The sequence below is a fragment of the Akebia trifoliata genome, chromosome 6 (assembly GCF_017979445.1).
Source record: "Akebia trifoliata isolate Shusen 1 chromosome 6, ASM1797944v1, whole genome shotgun sequence".
Lineage (NCBI taxonomy): Eukaryota > Viridiplantae > Streptophyta > Magnoliopsida > Ranunculales > Lardizabalaceae > Akebia > Akebia trifoliata.
In genome coordinates, this window is record NC_141380.1 from 2,011,186 (window position 1) to 2,025,193 (window position 14,008).

At 35.9% G+C, this 14,008-nt stretch overlaps 2 protein-coding genes across 3 annotated transcripts; both read left to right on the forward strand.

Annotated features, from left to right (window-relative positions):
* The first annotated feature begins 477 nt into the window (after positions 1–477).
* On the forward strand, positions 478–6,063 carry LOC147399516 (thylakoid ADP,ATP carrier protein, chloroplastic-like). The gene is made up of 10 exons (XM_086444901.1): positions 478–826; positions 2,067–2,123; positions 2,798–2,860; positions 2,937–2,993; positions 3,099–3,182; positions 3,667–3,735; positions 3,861–3,973; positions 4,078–4,247; positions 5,265–5,343; positions 5,684–6,063. The coding sequence occupies exons 1-10, from the start codon at positions 512–514 to the stop codon at positions 5,796–5,798; spliced, it is 1,122 nt and encodes a 373-aa protein (XP_086301027.1). The 5' UTR covers positions 478–511; the 3' UTR covers positions 5,799–6,063.
* Positions 6,064–7,064: 1,001 nt separating this feature from the next.
* RUS5 (root UVB sensitive protein (Protein of unknown function, DUF647)) lies at positions 7,065–13,831 on the forward strand. Of its 2 annotated transcripts, XM_086444903.1 has the most exons (15): positions 7,071–7,367; positions 7,451–7,510; positions 7,621–7,775; positions 8,216–8,316; positions 8,714–8,772; positions 8,962–9,008; positions 9,094–9,172; positions 9,265–9,337; positions 10,024–10,113; positions 10,924–10,983; positions 11,117–11,230; positions 11,437–11,497; positions 11,588–11,706; positions 12,452–12,538; positions 13,046–13,831. In XM_086444903.1, the coding sequence occupies exons 1-15, from the start codon at positions 7,231–7,233 to the stop codon at positions 13,274–13,276; spliced, it is 1,473 nt and encodes a 490-aa protein (XP_086301029.1). In that variant the 5' UTR covers positions 7,071–7,230; the 3' UTR covers positions 13,277–13,831. The 2 variants fall into 2 exon arrangements, with proteins under 2 accessions (XP_086301030.1, XP_086301029.1); XM_086444904.1 differs by lacking the exon at positions 13,046–13,831 and having other exon boundaries at positions 7,065–7,367; positions 12,384–12,522.
* The last annotated feature ends 177 nt before the right edge of the window (positions 13,832–14,008 follow it).

A 14,008-nucleotide genomic window follows, 5' to 3' on the forward strand; every position in this document is an offset into this window, starting at 1 on the left:
ATTGAATATATTAGAAAAAATGAGTCATGATAAACTAACTAAAAATAAACATACTCAAGTGGCGAGACATGTGTATAGAACCATAGATTTTTTTCCTTGAGATACACAAGGAAAATCTATGGTTCTATTCACATTATGCATCACTTGAATATATTTGAGTTTTTTTTTTTTAAGTCACCTTATTGTTATTCTAAAAAAAATATCATAGAGATGACCTCGAAGATAATGGATTTTGGGGGGAAAATCAAGGTTTTTTTGTTGTTGTTGTTACTTGAGGTTGAATAAGAGGGCATTTAGGTCATTTAGCATGAATTTATAATAAAGGATGAAGGTCAAGGGGCATATCATTAGTTTGAAAACACAAGGGTATCTCAAATATTAACCAAAACGTGGAGGAGTAAATTTAAATTACCCAAAAGTTTTTCTCTTGCAGTCTCGCGCGCTACTCTCTTTGCAACTACTCGTTGCCTTATCTGCTTCTCTAGTTTGAACTTTGAAATCTGACGAGAAGATGGGAGAGAAGGAGAGCATGTTAGTCTGGAGAAAGATTCCAGGCCTAGAGAGGTTTGAGAAGAGTTCCATTAAAGCAACAGAGGAAGAACATTGGAGGGGAAAGCGGTTTAATGGTGGATTTGCTTGTGTTTCAATGGTGGAGAAGAGAGAGAGAAATGAGTTTACGCCAACGTCTCAGCAGCTTTTGAAGCATCCCTTAGCGTTGCTGGCATTCGTGCCTAAAGAAGCAGCGCTCTTCGCTGCTGGGGCGATGGCGGGCGCTGCGGCTAAGACCTTTACTGCCCCTCTCGACCGAGTTAAGCTGCTCATGCAGGTACCCAAACTAAAAAAATTCTGTAATTTTTCTTGATTTTTACGATTCAAACCATCATTTTATGTTGATAAGAGTAATGGGTTTGTTTAATATTTTGAAGTAATGCTGGGTTTGGTTGAATTTGTTATTTATTGAACTATCTTCAATTGCATTTCTTTTATATATTTAGATTTAATTTGTTTTGTAATTCTAAACAATATTTGAGTCAACCCATCTCTTCATTTTCTTGTTAATGGATATGGGTTTACTTCTGATTTTGAGATAATGTTGGTTCTTAAGTAGTGGATTTTCTTGAAGTATTTTTATCTTATATGTTTGAATTCTCTTGTTTACTTTGTACTAAAATAATAAACCATGGTTTGAGTCAATCCATGCCTCTGATTATGAGATAATGCTGGTTTACGAGAAAGTTTTCTGAAGTATTTTATTCAGTCTCATTTTCATTTATATTTGAATTCCCTGATTTTCTTGTTTCCTGAAATCGTAAAACTTTTGTTCGTCTCAACCCATTTCTTCTTTTGCTTGTTTATGGAAATGGTTTTCCTCCTGATTTTGGAATAATGCTGTTTTTCTTAACTGGAGTATAATTGAGTTAGTTGATTTCTTGATCTATTTTCAATTGAACGTATTTTGTATCTTTGACTTCTCAAATTCTCTCAGCACATCAACTGTAATTGATGCTTGAGCAGGGGTGGATTTACAGTGGGGGCACTTGCCCCCACAAGAAATTTTAAAATATATAATGATTTATGTGCTACTGTGAATGATAACAGAAGCAGAAATGGGGATTGCTTGAAATTTGTGTCTTCTTGAATTATCTTCATCTGCCTGCATCTCTTTCTCACTCGCATCTGTATCTAACAATTTCTATGTGCGATGAATGCAAATCGGGGAAAAAGAATAATGCAATCCTTCTTCAATAAGTGCTAAGTGGGTGTTGTTTGAGAAAAAGAGAAAGATAACAGGGTAAAAGGAAAGAAATGGAAATCAATGCTTAATGGGATACCTAAAGCAGCTACATCCCAACAATATTTATGTTATTAAGGGTATTGTAGGATTATAGAATTGAAACAAACATGCTTAATGGTGTTGGTTTTAAAAAATAAAATAAAGTACTTGCTCCCCCCCCCCCCCCCCCCCCCCAATTTTTTTAAGAGAGGTTGTAACATAAGAAAGGTATGTATGGGTTGGAATGTGGAAATGCCTCTCAGTGCTCACCATTGATTTTATCTGTTCGCAGACTCACAGCTTGCGTGTTGGGCAAGGAAGTGCGAGTAAGGGAATTGGATTCCTTGAGGTTTGCTTTTGTTTTCCATACTCAATTCTCTTTATGAACTATGGTTTCACATTTTTTTTTTATCCTAGGCATCTTACAGTTTCAAGGATTGCATTGTATTTGTCAAATTTTAAATTAGGGAAAAAACCTCTTAAAAATTAATATGCTACTCTCACTCTGAATCTAAGTCTCACTCTTTCTTCTTCAACTCCCCTTGCTGCTATGGTCAAATGCTGTTACCATGATTCACGGAGACTTTAATCAATCAAGTATGCTTATAATTTTTCAAATCATTATTGTGTCAAGATTTTATGTTTCCATAAAGAAAAATGGAGATAAAATTCCATATTCAATAAATATATAAAATATTTTAAGGTATTTAATTTTATTTTGTTTGTGTTTTCAAATCCAGTTTAGGGATTATGATTATTGGTCATCAGTGTAGATGGCCTTATGTCAGAGACTTTGTTTATAGTAGGGATGATTGGAGTCTTCTTTCTTAACTTCTCTTAATTTACGGCACTACTACAAGAATATATTATGCATTCTCTATTGCTTCATCATACTTGCATAAACATCTCAGGATCACTTGGAGTCCGATTTATGAAACCTTATAATTGTGTCCATCCAACTTACATTGGCCCGAAGCATTCTGTACGATAATAGAGATATTAAGTCAAAATCGTAATTTGCAGGCCATTGCTTTGATTGGAAAAGAAGAGGGACTTAAAGGGTATTGGAAAGGCAACCTTCTTCAGGTACTTTACACTCAACTTCCCAAACTAGAGGAATAAACTTCTTTTAGACTTTGATATTTTTTATGAATTATTTCAGGTGATACGCATTGTACCATATAGTGCTGTCCAGCTTTTTGCTTATGAAACTTACAAGGTAATGGAATAAACCATCCTTAAATGAAGCTTAATAAAGCATTTATTGATTTATTATTAGTTCTATTTGAGACATCTGATCTATCGTCTGCATTTGGGGTTATAGAAACTTTTCAAAGGTGAGGGTGGGGAACTTTCTGTTATTGGAAGACTTGCAGCGGGGGCTTGTGCTGGTATGACTTCCACTCTTGTAAGTAAAAAGAACAGGTTTTACTAAACTACAACAACAAAGATGTTTTCAGCATGCTTTTTATGTCCCCAAGCACATTTGGTGCCTAAAAGGGAAATGCACTGCTGTTGGGAATATGAAGTGTCCTAAATGCTCCCGTAATGCATTTGCATCTGACTATAAAAAAACATGCCTGAAAATATCTCATTCCAACTGTAACTCATTCCCCCTACATGTGTGCCATGTGTCGCGATATTTTGTTTTTAATCTGTAAATTGTGGTTGTTTTTTCCTATTATTTTCTTGTTTTGTGTGAATTTTTAGCATTTGCATCTGGCTATAAAAAAACATGCCTGAAATATCTCATTCCAACTGTAACTCATTCCCCCTACATGTGTGCTATGTGTCCCGATATTTTGTTTTTAATCTGTAAATTGTGGTTGTTTTTTCCTATTATTTTCTTTTTTTGCGTGAATTTTTTGCCTCTATATCCCATTCTCTCACAGGTAACGTATCCTTTAGATGTCCTGAGATTAAGATTAGCGGTTGAACCTGGCTACAAAACTATATCTGAGGTAAGAATCACTTAGATATGTTTGAAACAATATTGACAAAAATAAAATCATAAAAATAATGATTGCAACATAGAAACATGAAATATCTCCAAGTGAAATAATGAATTTTAATGGGTTGTTTTCAGGTTGCACTTAATATGCTAAGAGTAGAAGGAATTAGCTCCTTTTATAGCGGCCTTGGACCTTCTCTTATTGGAATAGCACCTTACATTGCAATTAACTTTTGCATTTTTGATTTGTGAGCTTACTCTTATGGTGATTTCCCTTTTTATATTTTATGGAAAGAGATTTCCAGTATAAAATCAGGAACAAAAATAGTAATCTATTGTATCTTGATGTTAGGGCGAAGAAATCTTTGCCAAAGAGGTATCAAAATAGGGCGGAATCATCTCTTGCAACAGCTTTGCTCTCAGCAACTCTTGCCACACTAATGTGCTACCCCTTGGACACAGTGAGAAGACAAATGCAAATGAGAGGTACACCTTACAAGACGGTTCTGGATGCCATTCCAGGTAAACTATTCTATTATTTCATATTTATTAATGTACCGAGAGTGGCTGCTCTAATACTACTGATAATCTACATTGAATAAGGACACAAAGACTCGTGTCTGTGTTAGATATGGATGGGTTTCGGACATGGTGTACTTGTATAAATTTGTACTGGCACATATGCTACTGTCACATCAGACTCAGGGGAAATCCGTGGTCTGAGTTGTATCAACTGGGCAAGGCAGTCTATTAAATGTGCATATGGACATGTGGTCGCATGCATAGGGGTGTTATATACAGTTTGATGGGTTTCACATAGTTTTATTTCACCAAAAATCGTCCCAGTCAGATGATTTTAACCATGTGATGTATCACTTGCTTTTATTCTCTCCTAGTGGTTCCTTGTCGAGACACTAGTTTTTGCCTTACGAGTTTTGTGGAGGTTGACAATGTCTTGTTCCTATAACTTATAAATCATTTTAGCTGCAATATAAGAATGTCCCATGTTTGAACCAACTCATACTTGTTCAATTGCTCTGTCAAGCTTTTTCAAGTATCTGTACTAGTTTTTAGAGCTGACCCCAACTTTGGGATAAGGCTTCGAAGAAGATGATGGTGACGTATAGCTTTTGAATTTTTGATGTAGTCTTTGAACATTCACTCAAGTTTTTCAAGTATCTATACGAGTTTTTAGAGCCGACTCCAACTTTGGGATAAGGCTTCGTGATGATGCTGTATGAGTTTTTAGATTACCCAATCAAGCTTTCTTGAATTCTACAAACTTGTAACTTCCCCTTAATTCTTCATCAAATCCACAAAGCAAGTTTTCAATGGAACTTCGGAATCATCCTCAACACCTAGTTCAGTTTTCTTACACAAAAAAAAAAAAAAAAAAAAAAAAAAAAAGCCCATTTCCTCAATTGCTTGTGTTGAAGTTGAGTTTCTGGCTTCCTTCTCAGGAATAAATCACCCATTAACATTACCAAGAATCACCCATTAACATTACCAAGTGATATGATCTACCTTACATTGATGCAGGTATCATGGCACGTGATGGTTTCTTAGGATTGTACAGGGGTTTTGTGCCCAATACACTGAAAAGTCTACCAAACAGCAGGTATATTTCCATTCTTTCTGTTTTAGCTTTTGCTATTGTAATTAATGCACCGAGTATCAAGTTTCTGCATGACCGCGTACTTGTGGAAATTTTCATGGAAAGTTATATAAATAGAAAATATCATATAATACATCTTAAGAACACTAATTGTGCATGGCCCAGCCGATGCACTACTGGCTGGGAGACTGTTTTGAGGTCTGGGATATAAGTACAAACCTGACCCTACCTTGTTCTAAAGTATCTATAAATTGTTCATTATTACATTCTAACACCATCTAAGCTTCCTATCTTGCCATCTTTTTGTGCTTTATTAATTCATGAAGCCATATCCTTTTTGCAGTATTAGGCTTACCACTTTCGACTCTGTTAAAGGTCTGATCATAGCCAGTCAGAAAGAGCTAGAGAGAATTTTTGAGGAAAACCGGGAGAAACAAGGCCAAAGTGTTGGTTCATGAATGACCCAGATTCATTTTTTTTTTCCGTTTTAGTGATTTGTGTTTTTCGCTAAATTTTATTTTTGCCATTCTAGGATGAGTTCTAGTTCCCAAAGGAAGCCTTGTTGTATGCGTGTGAGAACAATAGCTTAGCCACCAGCTCTTAGTTTTGGTGTGTAGATTTTCTAAGACTTGGTGCTTGAATTTTGCTTAGATTCTTAAACTGCTTGGGTTATTCGCAGAGCTTTGTGATGTAATTCATCTATCTATTAAACATATTTTCTGAGCTTTTGTGATTCCACTCTGATCCAACAAATCTAGAAATCGAGATTCAGAGTAAATATAATATGTTGCCAAGTCTTCGTGTTGTTTCCCATTATTCAAAAACGCGAATCATGTTATTGTTGAAAGGGTAGTATTGAAATGGAATGGGTCATATTATTCCAATTTGGGACTTGGACATGATAGGATCCCTATTAGACGTGCCATGTATCTGTTTGCAGGAATCGAATTGTTACGGGTGAGGTATGAGTATGTTGAAAGTCCCATAACCGAATGATTGGCATTGATTCAATATTATATTACCCTATCACTGGGTCTCTGAAGTCGATTTTGATATTCAACTGTCGTTGGTGGAAGCCTTTTAAAATCGTAGGCATGTATCATGCTGGTTGGTGGTCAAGTGCTTAACAAAAAGGCATTTGAAGCAAGAAGTCAATTTTTTGTTATAATTTGATCACTTTCACCCGATTTATCACGTTTTGGTGAATATTTATTGACCTCAGTTTTCTATTACAGATTAAAATCAAATGACCTAAATGCCCTCATCTCTAACTTCTGGCCAAAAAATTCTTGATTTTTCGCCCCAAATCCATCAATTTTAAAGTTCTTTAATCTTTATGCTAAATTTCTCTTAATCTAGTTAACATTATCTTTAATTCATTGGTTTCAACTTCACCTTAACCTTTTTATAGAGAACCCTTACTATTATTATTATTATTATTTTGCCAAAATTCCATGATTTTCTACCTCCTCAAAGATCTTATCTTGCCTTGAGGTTTGAAGGTTGAAGGTGACTGATTTTTTTGAGAGGAAAAAATGGGGGATAGGCTTCAATTTGAAGACAAGGCTATTCAAGTCATTTTTAATCAGTCTATCACATAAGACAGAGTTCAAGGGGTCATGTCATTAGTTTGAAAACACAGGGGTATCTCAAATATTATTAAAAAAACGCCATATCTCTCTCTTTTTTTCGCGGGGAACTGATTTCAGACTATTTAAAGCGCCGTACACGTGGTGCTCTTTTAAGTCTTTTAAGATACAGAGATAGAGATAAATAACGTTGTACCTTCCTCCATTAACGACGAAATCGGTCGAAGAAGCTCTGCAACTGGCAACAATTATCTGAGCTCTTAAACCTAAAACCCTAAACCCTAACCCTAAATTCTCACTAATGCCTTTCCCTTTGCAACTCTCTTTCCCTACATTTTCTTTCAAACACTCAAGAGAGAGGGGTTTCAATCTTCAAATTCTCTGCTCTTCTCCTCAATTCAATACTCAAGCAGAAAGAGACGATGATGATGAGAAGAGGCATTTATGCTCTTATTTCGAATTATTCGGCTGGAATTTTTTTATTATTATTTATAATTCTGTTGTACATGTTGTTGTTGCAGATTTCAGGGACAATCTCATGTGGTTTTGGTGGAGAGATATGGCAATGGTACTGCAAAAAGGTCCGTCCTTGATTTACCCTCTCTTTCAAAATGAGTCTAATTGGGCTTCTTTTTTGAAAATATTCTAGAATCAAAATTGAATTATTTTCCTTGAATTCTTGTGCAACTAGGTATGTGTTAGATGGAGACTCACATGTGCAAACTTTTCTGGAGGAACATGGGTCAGCGACGAATGGGTCGCAAGAATTCAATTCCTACGATGACACCGAATTACATTGGCTCCCTGAAATTTTGAAGGATTTTATATTACCTTCTGGATTTCCAGGTGACAATTTTCTATTGGATGCATAATTGGTAATACGTGTAGTTTAGAAAATAAAGCCTTTGAAGTTCCAAATTGGTGATGCAAATTCAATGTGAAGTTCCATCCCCCTTGTAATTGATGGGGAACGAAACATGTAGTTTTAAAATTACATATAAAGGTGCCAACTTGGTAAGTTGATTAGGTTGATGGGTGTTGATACCACGACCTGGGTTCAATACCTGCCTTTGCCCACTAATTACTATCCTCTAACTCCCTTGCCTATGAAAAATAAAGATACTTGGATTCAATATGAATCTTACATTGTTGTAAAGTTATTATTTATTAATAAACAAGCATGCTTGGGTAGTTAAATTATTTAATTTTTCGGTTCTTTTTTTGGGTGTTTTTCCTTCCTTGCTATTGACATTTGTCTTCATTTTCCTACTTGATATATGACTCAGGATCAGTTTCAGATGATTACTTGGAATACATGCTATTTCAGTTCCCTACAAACGTTACTGGATGGATTTGCCACACATTGGTCACATCAAGCCTCTTAAAGGTATCTCCATCTCAATCCAAGCCAAGATTTCTTTCATTTGGTTATTTATGGATTAAGGAACCAACTGCCTTTCTTGTGTATGGTCCCTTTGTAAAGGAGCTAATACTGTTGGAGAACTCGAGTCTCATCATATAGAAGAAATCCTTTTTCACTTGAAATTTGTTCTACACAATGTTCACCATTAGTGGTCGCTAAAATTCCCTACATATTTATATACTTGACATTCTCAACAGGAGAATATTGCTTTTGTTACCAAATTTTGGACAGTAAGTTAAAGAGATGTCAACCTTTGTATTATTGGAATATCGGTTGAACTATTTAATAATCCACCTTGTTAACATTAGATCAGTTTGAACAATAGTTTCTTACTAATTCTGTTACGTGATAAGTTTGTCAGGCTGTGGGTATAGGGTCTTTTTCCGGAAGTAGTGCTGCTGCCTCTGCTGCTGCCATCAGGTAATTTTCTTATTGGGATGATTCTATGATTTGTCATTCATTTGTAGAAATCTCTTTTTCTGTGAATGATTGAAGCATGTATAAATTAATGTGAGATTTAATTTATGTTGTTTGTGGATAAGAAGTCATCATCACAGATAGTTTCCCCTTTTAAATGATAAAATATTGTTTATTTTGAGTTTTCTGCAGATGGGTGTCAAAGGATGGCCTAGGTGCTATTGGACGCCTATTCATTGGTCTGGCAATCATCAACGAAAGCTAAAAGAAACAAACATTATGCGGTGAATGTATTTCAGCTGAGAACCATTACTATTTTTCCAGGTGGCCGGTTCGGAAATCTTTTTGATGATGACCCCAAACAATGGCGCATGTATGCAGACTTCATTGGCAGTGCTGGAAGGTTAGTGTTACAACTCATTTTCTTTGGAATGAGTGAACTTAAATTGATTTTGGAAGTAAGACAAACCATGTAGTGATGAATCTATCATGCAGTATCTTCGATCTCACTACACCATTGTATCCAGCATATTTTCTCCCACTAGCATCTCTTGGAAATCTTGCTAAGGTAATACAAAGATACTTTTTTTATTTCCTAAAAAGCACTTCCTGTCACTAACGACTCGATTCCTTCCAAAATTTTCCATAGTTGACTCTTTAAGCTTTTGAGTTCTCAATTTGCCTCTGAAAATTTGTATATTTCCTCCCTGTCTTGTCCCCAAGTTTCTGTTGGGTTTTTATGTGGCTTGAATTACGTGTCCAAAGGAAAATGGGAAAAGGGTGGATCAATTTACATAGTGGAAGTTCTTGGTCATCAGAACCTGTGGCGTTGAATGGCATAAATTCTTGTATCCTTGTGTGATTTGCTTATTTTTTTCAATTTCTCTTTATATTTTTTGTTATTATTGTTTGCAGATTCTCAAAATTCTCTGATTATTATATTGTGTTAAGCACTTGGTTCCAATAACTGGTAGCATAGAGTAGGTGAGCCGAGTCTTAGTTTTAAAAGTTGCTTCTATTGATGACTTTTAAGACTACTCTCTCAAGATTGCCCATTCATTCTTTCTTCATGAGAATAAACTTAGCAAAACAGGAAAAATGCTTTCATGAGAATAACAATATTTCTTTAATAATGGATTCATCCACATTTCGCATGTACAATCTACTCCTTAAATCAATATATTACAAAATGGTTGTTAATGTATTAAATATTTGAAGAGTATCATAATTTGACATTTTTTTATGTTTAAACAGGCTGTAGCAAGAGGACTTAAAGACCCTTCATCTCGTGTTATCCAAAATCATTTTTCCATATCAGGAAATCTAGGAGAGGTTGCTGCAAAGGTAAGCTACCAAACTTGTTTGTGCTGCATTTTTTCTCAAGATATTATTATTCAATATGGAATCTTAGAGTGTGTATGCTTGCTGAGAAAACTTGTTTACACTCCATTTTTTCTAAAGGGAGTTGGTTTTTTATTTTGGGGGTGAGGCTAAGAGAAAACACGTTAGAATTTTCCCTCTGACGAGAAAATCATTTTCCCTGGGGGCTGATTCAACAAATATTTCCCAGCTTGATCGGAAAATGTTTTTCCAAATTGCATTTCCCTTAGAAAACCATTTTCCTGCGCATTCTCTTATCCAGTCATGCAAACCCTAGGAGAATTTTGTCACCTGTAATTCTGTCAGTGAAGGCAAGGCAATTATATGGTACATCTGTGTCGACACCCCATTTTTGCACAGTAATGATTAGCTTAAACTTTTTATTTGACTTGGATTATTAGGATTCTGTTCCAGGAAAATCCAAACCTTTAACACTCTAATCCCCATCAATGGTCAAGATCCAAAAGACAAGCAATCACAACATGATTTGATCTTTAAATTGAACCAGGGGATCTTGTTGAGATGAGTCGGCATTCCATGATGTCCACAAAAGTCCTCTAAAGAAGAGATATTCGTTGGAAACTAACAACTGATGTTTTGGACTGACATGAATTCTCATGCTTGATTCTCATATTATCATGTGTAGTTAGAGGGTTTTCTCTTTTTATATAGACCTTGATTGTGAATTATTTTTCTTGTTCAAATGCATTATTGTATTTTGATTTCACTTCGTGCTGAAGCCTATCTCTAAGATATTTATATTGTATGTGTTAGGAGGAAGTTTGGGAAGTATCTGCGCAGCTGCTTGGTCTGGCACTTGGCATTCTAGTCCTGGTATGTCGCGTACCTTGTCAATCTTCCTTTCCTATGTTGTTTTATTGTCATGTTTCTTTCGCCTCTTTTTTTTTTTGATACCCCAACCTAGTTCCTGCTTAGATTTAATTAAGTTTTAGAGTCATAATTGCAGGATACACCTGGCCTTCAAACATCATATACAACGTTGGCACTCACATGGTTGAGTATGCGGCTGCTACACCTTTGGTTGCGTTATCAGTCACTTTCAGTTCTAAGCTTTAACACAGTAAGGATGTCTTATCTTATCCTAAAAGTCTGAGCACCTCTCTTGTTGAGAGATACTTCAGTCTTGATGTCCACCTGAACCAACAATGCCTGCTTACAAGCACACCCATTTGAACGTGTGTACACATGGAATTTGTGGTCTGTGGCATAAGCTTTGAATGCTACTTATGGGTTTATTCTTGTTGGCTCTCTTTATTTTCCTGGCAGATAAATCTCAAACGTGCACGTATGCTTGTGAAATCACATGTTCTACACTCTACTGTTCCAGGTGCAATTTTATACCCATTTTACTTATTGCCATTCTTCAGTTCTTCGTCTATTTTGTGGAACCCTACCTGATCGAACATGTTTGAAACAGGATATGCTGATTGCAATAGGAAAGAGAATATTTTAGTCTGGCATAGATTCTTAAAGCCACACATTGTTTTTGGTGTACCGCTGGATGAAATAATTGGTGGGGAGAGATCTAGTTCCAAGGTACATTTTTGTCTTCCTAAATAGGGCAGTAGGGTACTATTTTTGGACAATGTTATCAAAGCCAGACCCTGACCCATGCTCATCCAATTAAAAGAATTTTGGCTCTTGCCAATAGGTAAGGCTTGGCCCTACCAAAACGACTCTTGAATCTTTGCTCTGTATTTTATGTAATATATTAAAAAACTTGAAGTTGGATGTGGCCAAAATAGCCATATTGGAAGCAAAAGCACTTTGAATGTTACCTGTAGATGCATCAGATATCCCAATGGTAGAACTTACCTTGAAACCATAACCACGAAGAAACTTATGCCATCCTTTCTTATCTAGTATGAGTTAGAAAATAGGGCTCGGTTTGAATTCTGATTTGTTTCAATGAGATTGCTTGATCAATGGGGTTTTCCATGGTGGATCATAGGTTTTTAAAAATAGGGGTTTTGAATAGTTGGGAAATTGAAAATGGTCGTACCTACTTTCGCTGCATTTGTTTGAAAGGGGAATATGTGAGAAGTGTAGGTTTATTGTATCCAATCAAATTAGCACCAGATTTTTAAGACATAATTACAGACAAAAAAATTGAACAGGTAAGGTATACTCTCTCTTTGTAGTATTGCACTTCTTGCTTGTTTATGGTCCAAAATATACTCTCATGTAGCTTAACTTGAATTGGAACTATGAAGGAAGACGAAAATGCATTTTGGGAGGCATACCATGGAGCTTGCTTATAATATACTGGTTTTGGTAACAGGTGAAAGCACTCCTGAAGTTATATGTGAGGGAGAAATATATTCTTGTTTTGAACCATCACCAGCAGACGGTGTTTATTTCATTCAAGGTATATGCTTCAGTCCATGCTTGCACTCTAATAGGGAATTTTGGTTGGTTTGGATGGAAGGGGGGAGCGTTGTCGCGATTTTGAAATGCGAACTATTTACACTAACACTTTCCTTACTAACTTAGTAAGATTCTGAGCCTTGCGGCCGTTTTGCTCAAATGGATTACCACATTGGCAATCCAACACCACAGCCCTCTTAAGATTTCATGGAAAAACTCAGATCCCAAAAAAAAAAAAAAAATTCAAAAAACAATTTTTTTGGACTTGATCCAAGGTTTTGAAAATGGATGGCTACAGAACTTCCACCTAACTCCCAAATTTAAAATTAAAATTCAATGGTGATACGTAACTTTTTTTGGATTTTCTTTTTCGAAGTCCATAGAATATTTTCCTCTACAACCCTGAAGCATCGGATCATGGTTTTTGATGCCATAAGTTGTGTCCAAGGACCCTTGGTAAACTTAATAAGGCTAGTCAGACTCAAAACTGTTTAAACCTGTGTTCCAGGTGGAAGCTACTAGTATGTCCATCTTGCGAAGCTTATGGCAAACTTATTGGCTCCATGAACATTATGAAGGATCTGACGATGCATTTGATCATCTTGAGAGAAGTCTCGTGGAGTTAGAAGAGAGGTTTGACAATTTCCTTCAACAGCTGGGGGAAGCTGGCTGGGATGTCCATCAGCTAAAGCTGAAAGTTCCTAACGAACTCTCCATCGAAGTCACCAGCAACCAGTGAACGAAATGTTCTTTTCATTATAAGATGATCGAACGTTCCATTAAATGGGAACTAAACCACCATTCAATAAGTTCCATTTAGGGGATTACCTCTGTCATGATGTTGCTGCATTGGGTGATCATCAACTGTTTTCCATCGGACTGACCAGCTGGAAGAAGGGGACAGACGACTGCATAGAAATTCAAATCACTTCATGTTCTTATTGCTTATAAAAACTGCAACACCAATGAAGTATCCGTCTATATTTGTAAACAGAATGAATATGTAGTTTACATTAACAAAGCCTTATCCCAAAGATTTGGAGTCGGTTAAATGAATCTTATTCTTCCATTCCATTTTGACCCAAAGTCGAGTATTATATTAGTGAACGTGAGTTCATATCTGCTTTCACTATTCCTATCTATGTTCATATAGGTTTCTCTTGTTCTTTGAGGATCTTTTAACTTGAATAGTTCATCTAGTTGGGATTGTAATCTGCCTTTGTTGAACCTGCCTAAATCATGTTCTAGTTGACTATCTTAATTTATCATTTATTGGAGCTATGTATTTGTTATAGATTTTTTATTTCGTAATCTTTCCGTCTATTTATCTATCTCAAGATCCTTTTATGTGCTTCTTTCAATTTGTTAACAAGATGCTTCTTGATTGCCATCAGCTCCACAAGACATACAACCTTGTTTTAAGATGTCTTTTGAACGTAGCATTCCTTGACGGCAAATGTTGGAGTGACTT

What these genes read in the sequence shown, in the direction of transcription:
- LOC147399516 (XM_086444901.1), top strand. Translation starts at nt 512, where the DNA reads ATGGGAGAGAAGGAGAGCATGTTAGTCTGGAGAAAGATTCCAGGCCTA. An exon ending in CTGGTATGACTTCCACTCTT is followed by an intron (nt 3,183 to 3,666) that starts GTAAGTAAAAAG and finishes ATTCTCTCACAG; the next exon opens with GTAACGTATCCTTTAGATGT. An exon ending in GCTACAAAACTATATCTGAG is followed by an intron (nt 3,736 to 3,860) that starts GTAAGAATCACT and finishes GGTTGTTTTCAG; the next exon opens with GTTGCACTTAATATGCTAAG.
- RUS5 (XM_086444903.1), top strand. Translation starts at nt 7,231, where the DNA reads ATGCCTTTCCCTTTGCAACTCTCTTTCCCTACATTTTCTTTCAAACAC. An exon ending in TAGGAGAGGTTGCTGCAAAG is followed by an intron (nt 10,114 to 10,923) that starts GTAAGCTACCAA and finishes TGTATGTGTTAG; the next exon opens with GAGGAAGTTTGGGAAGTATC. An exon ending in TCTACACTCTACTGTTCCAG is followed by an intron (nt 11,498 to 11,587) that starts GTGCAATTTTAT and finishes TGTTTGAAACAG; the next exon opens with GATATGCTGATTGCAATAGG.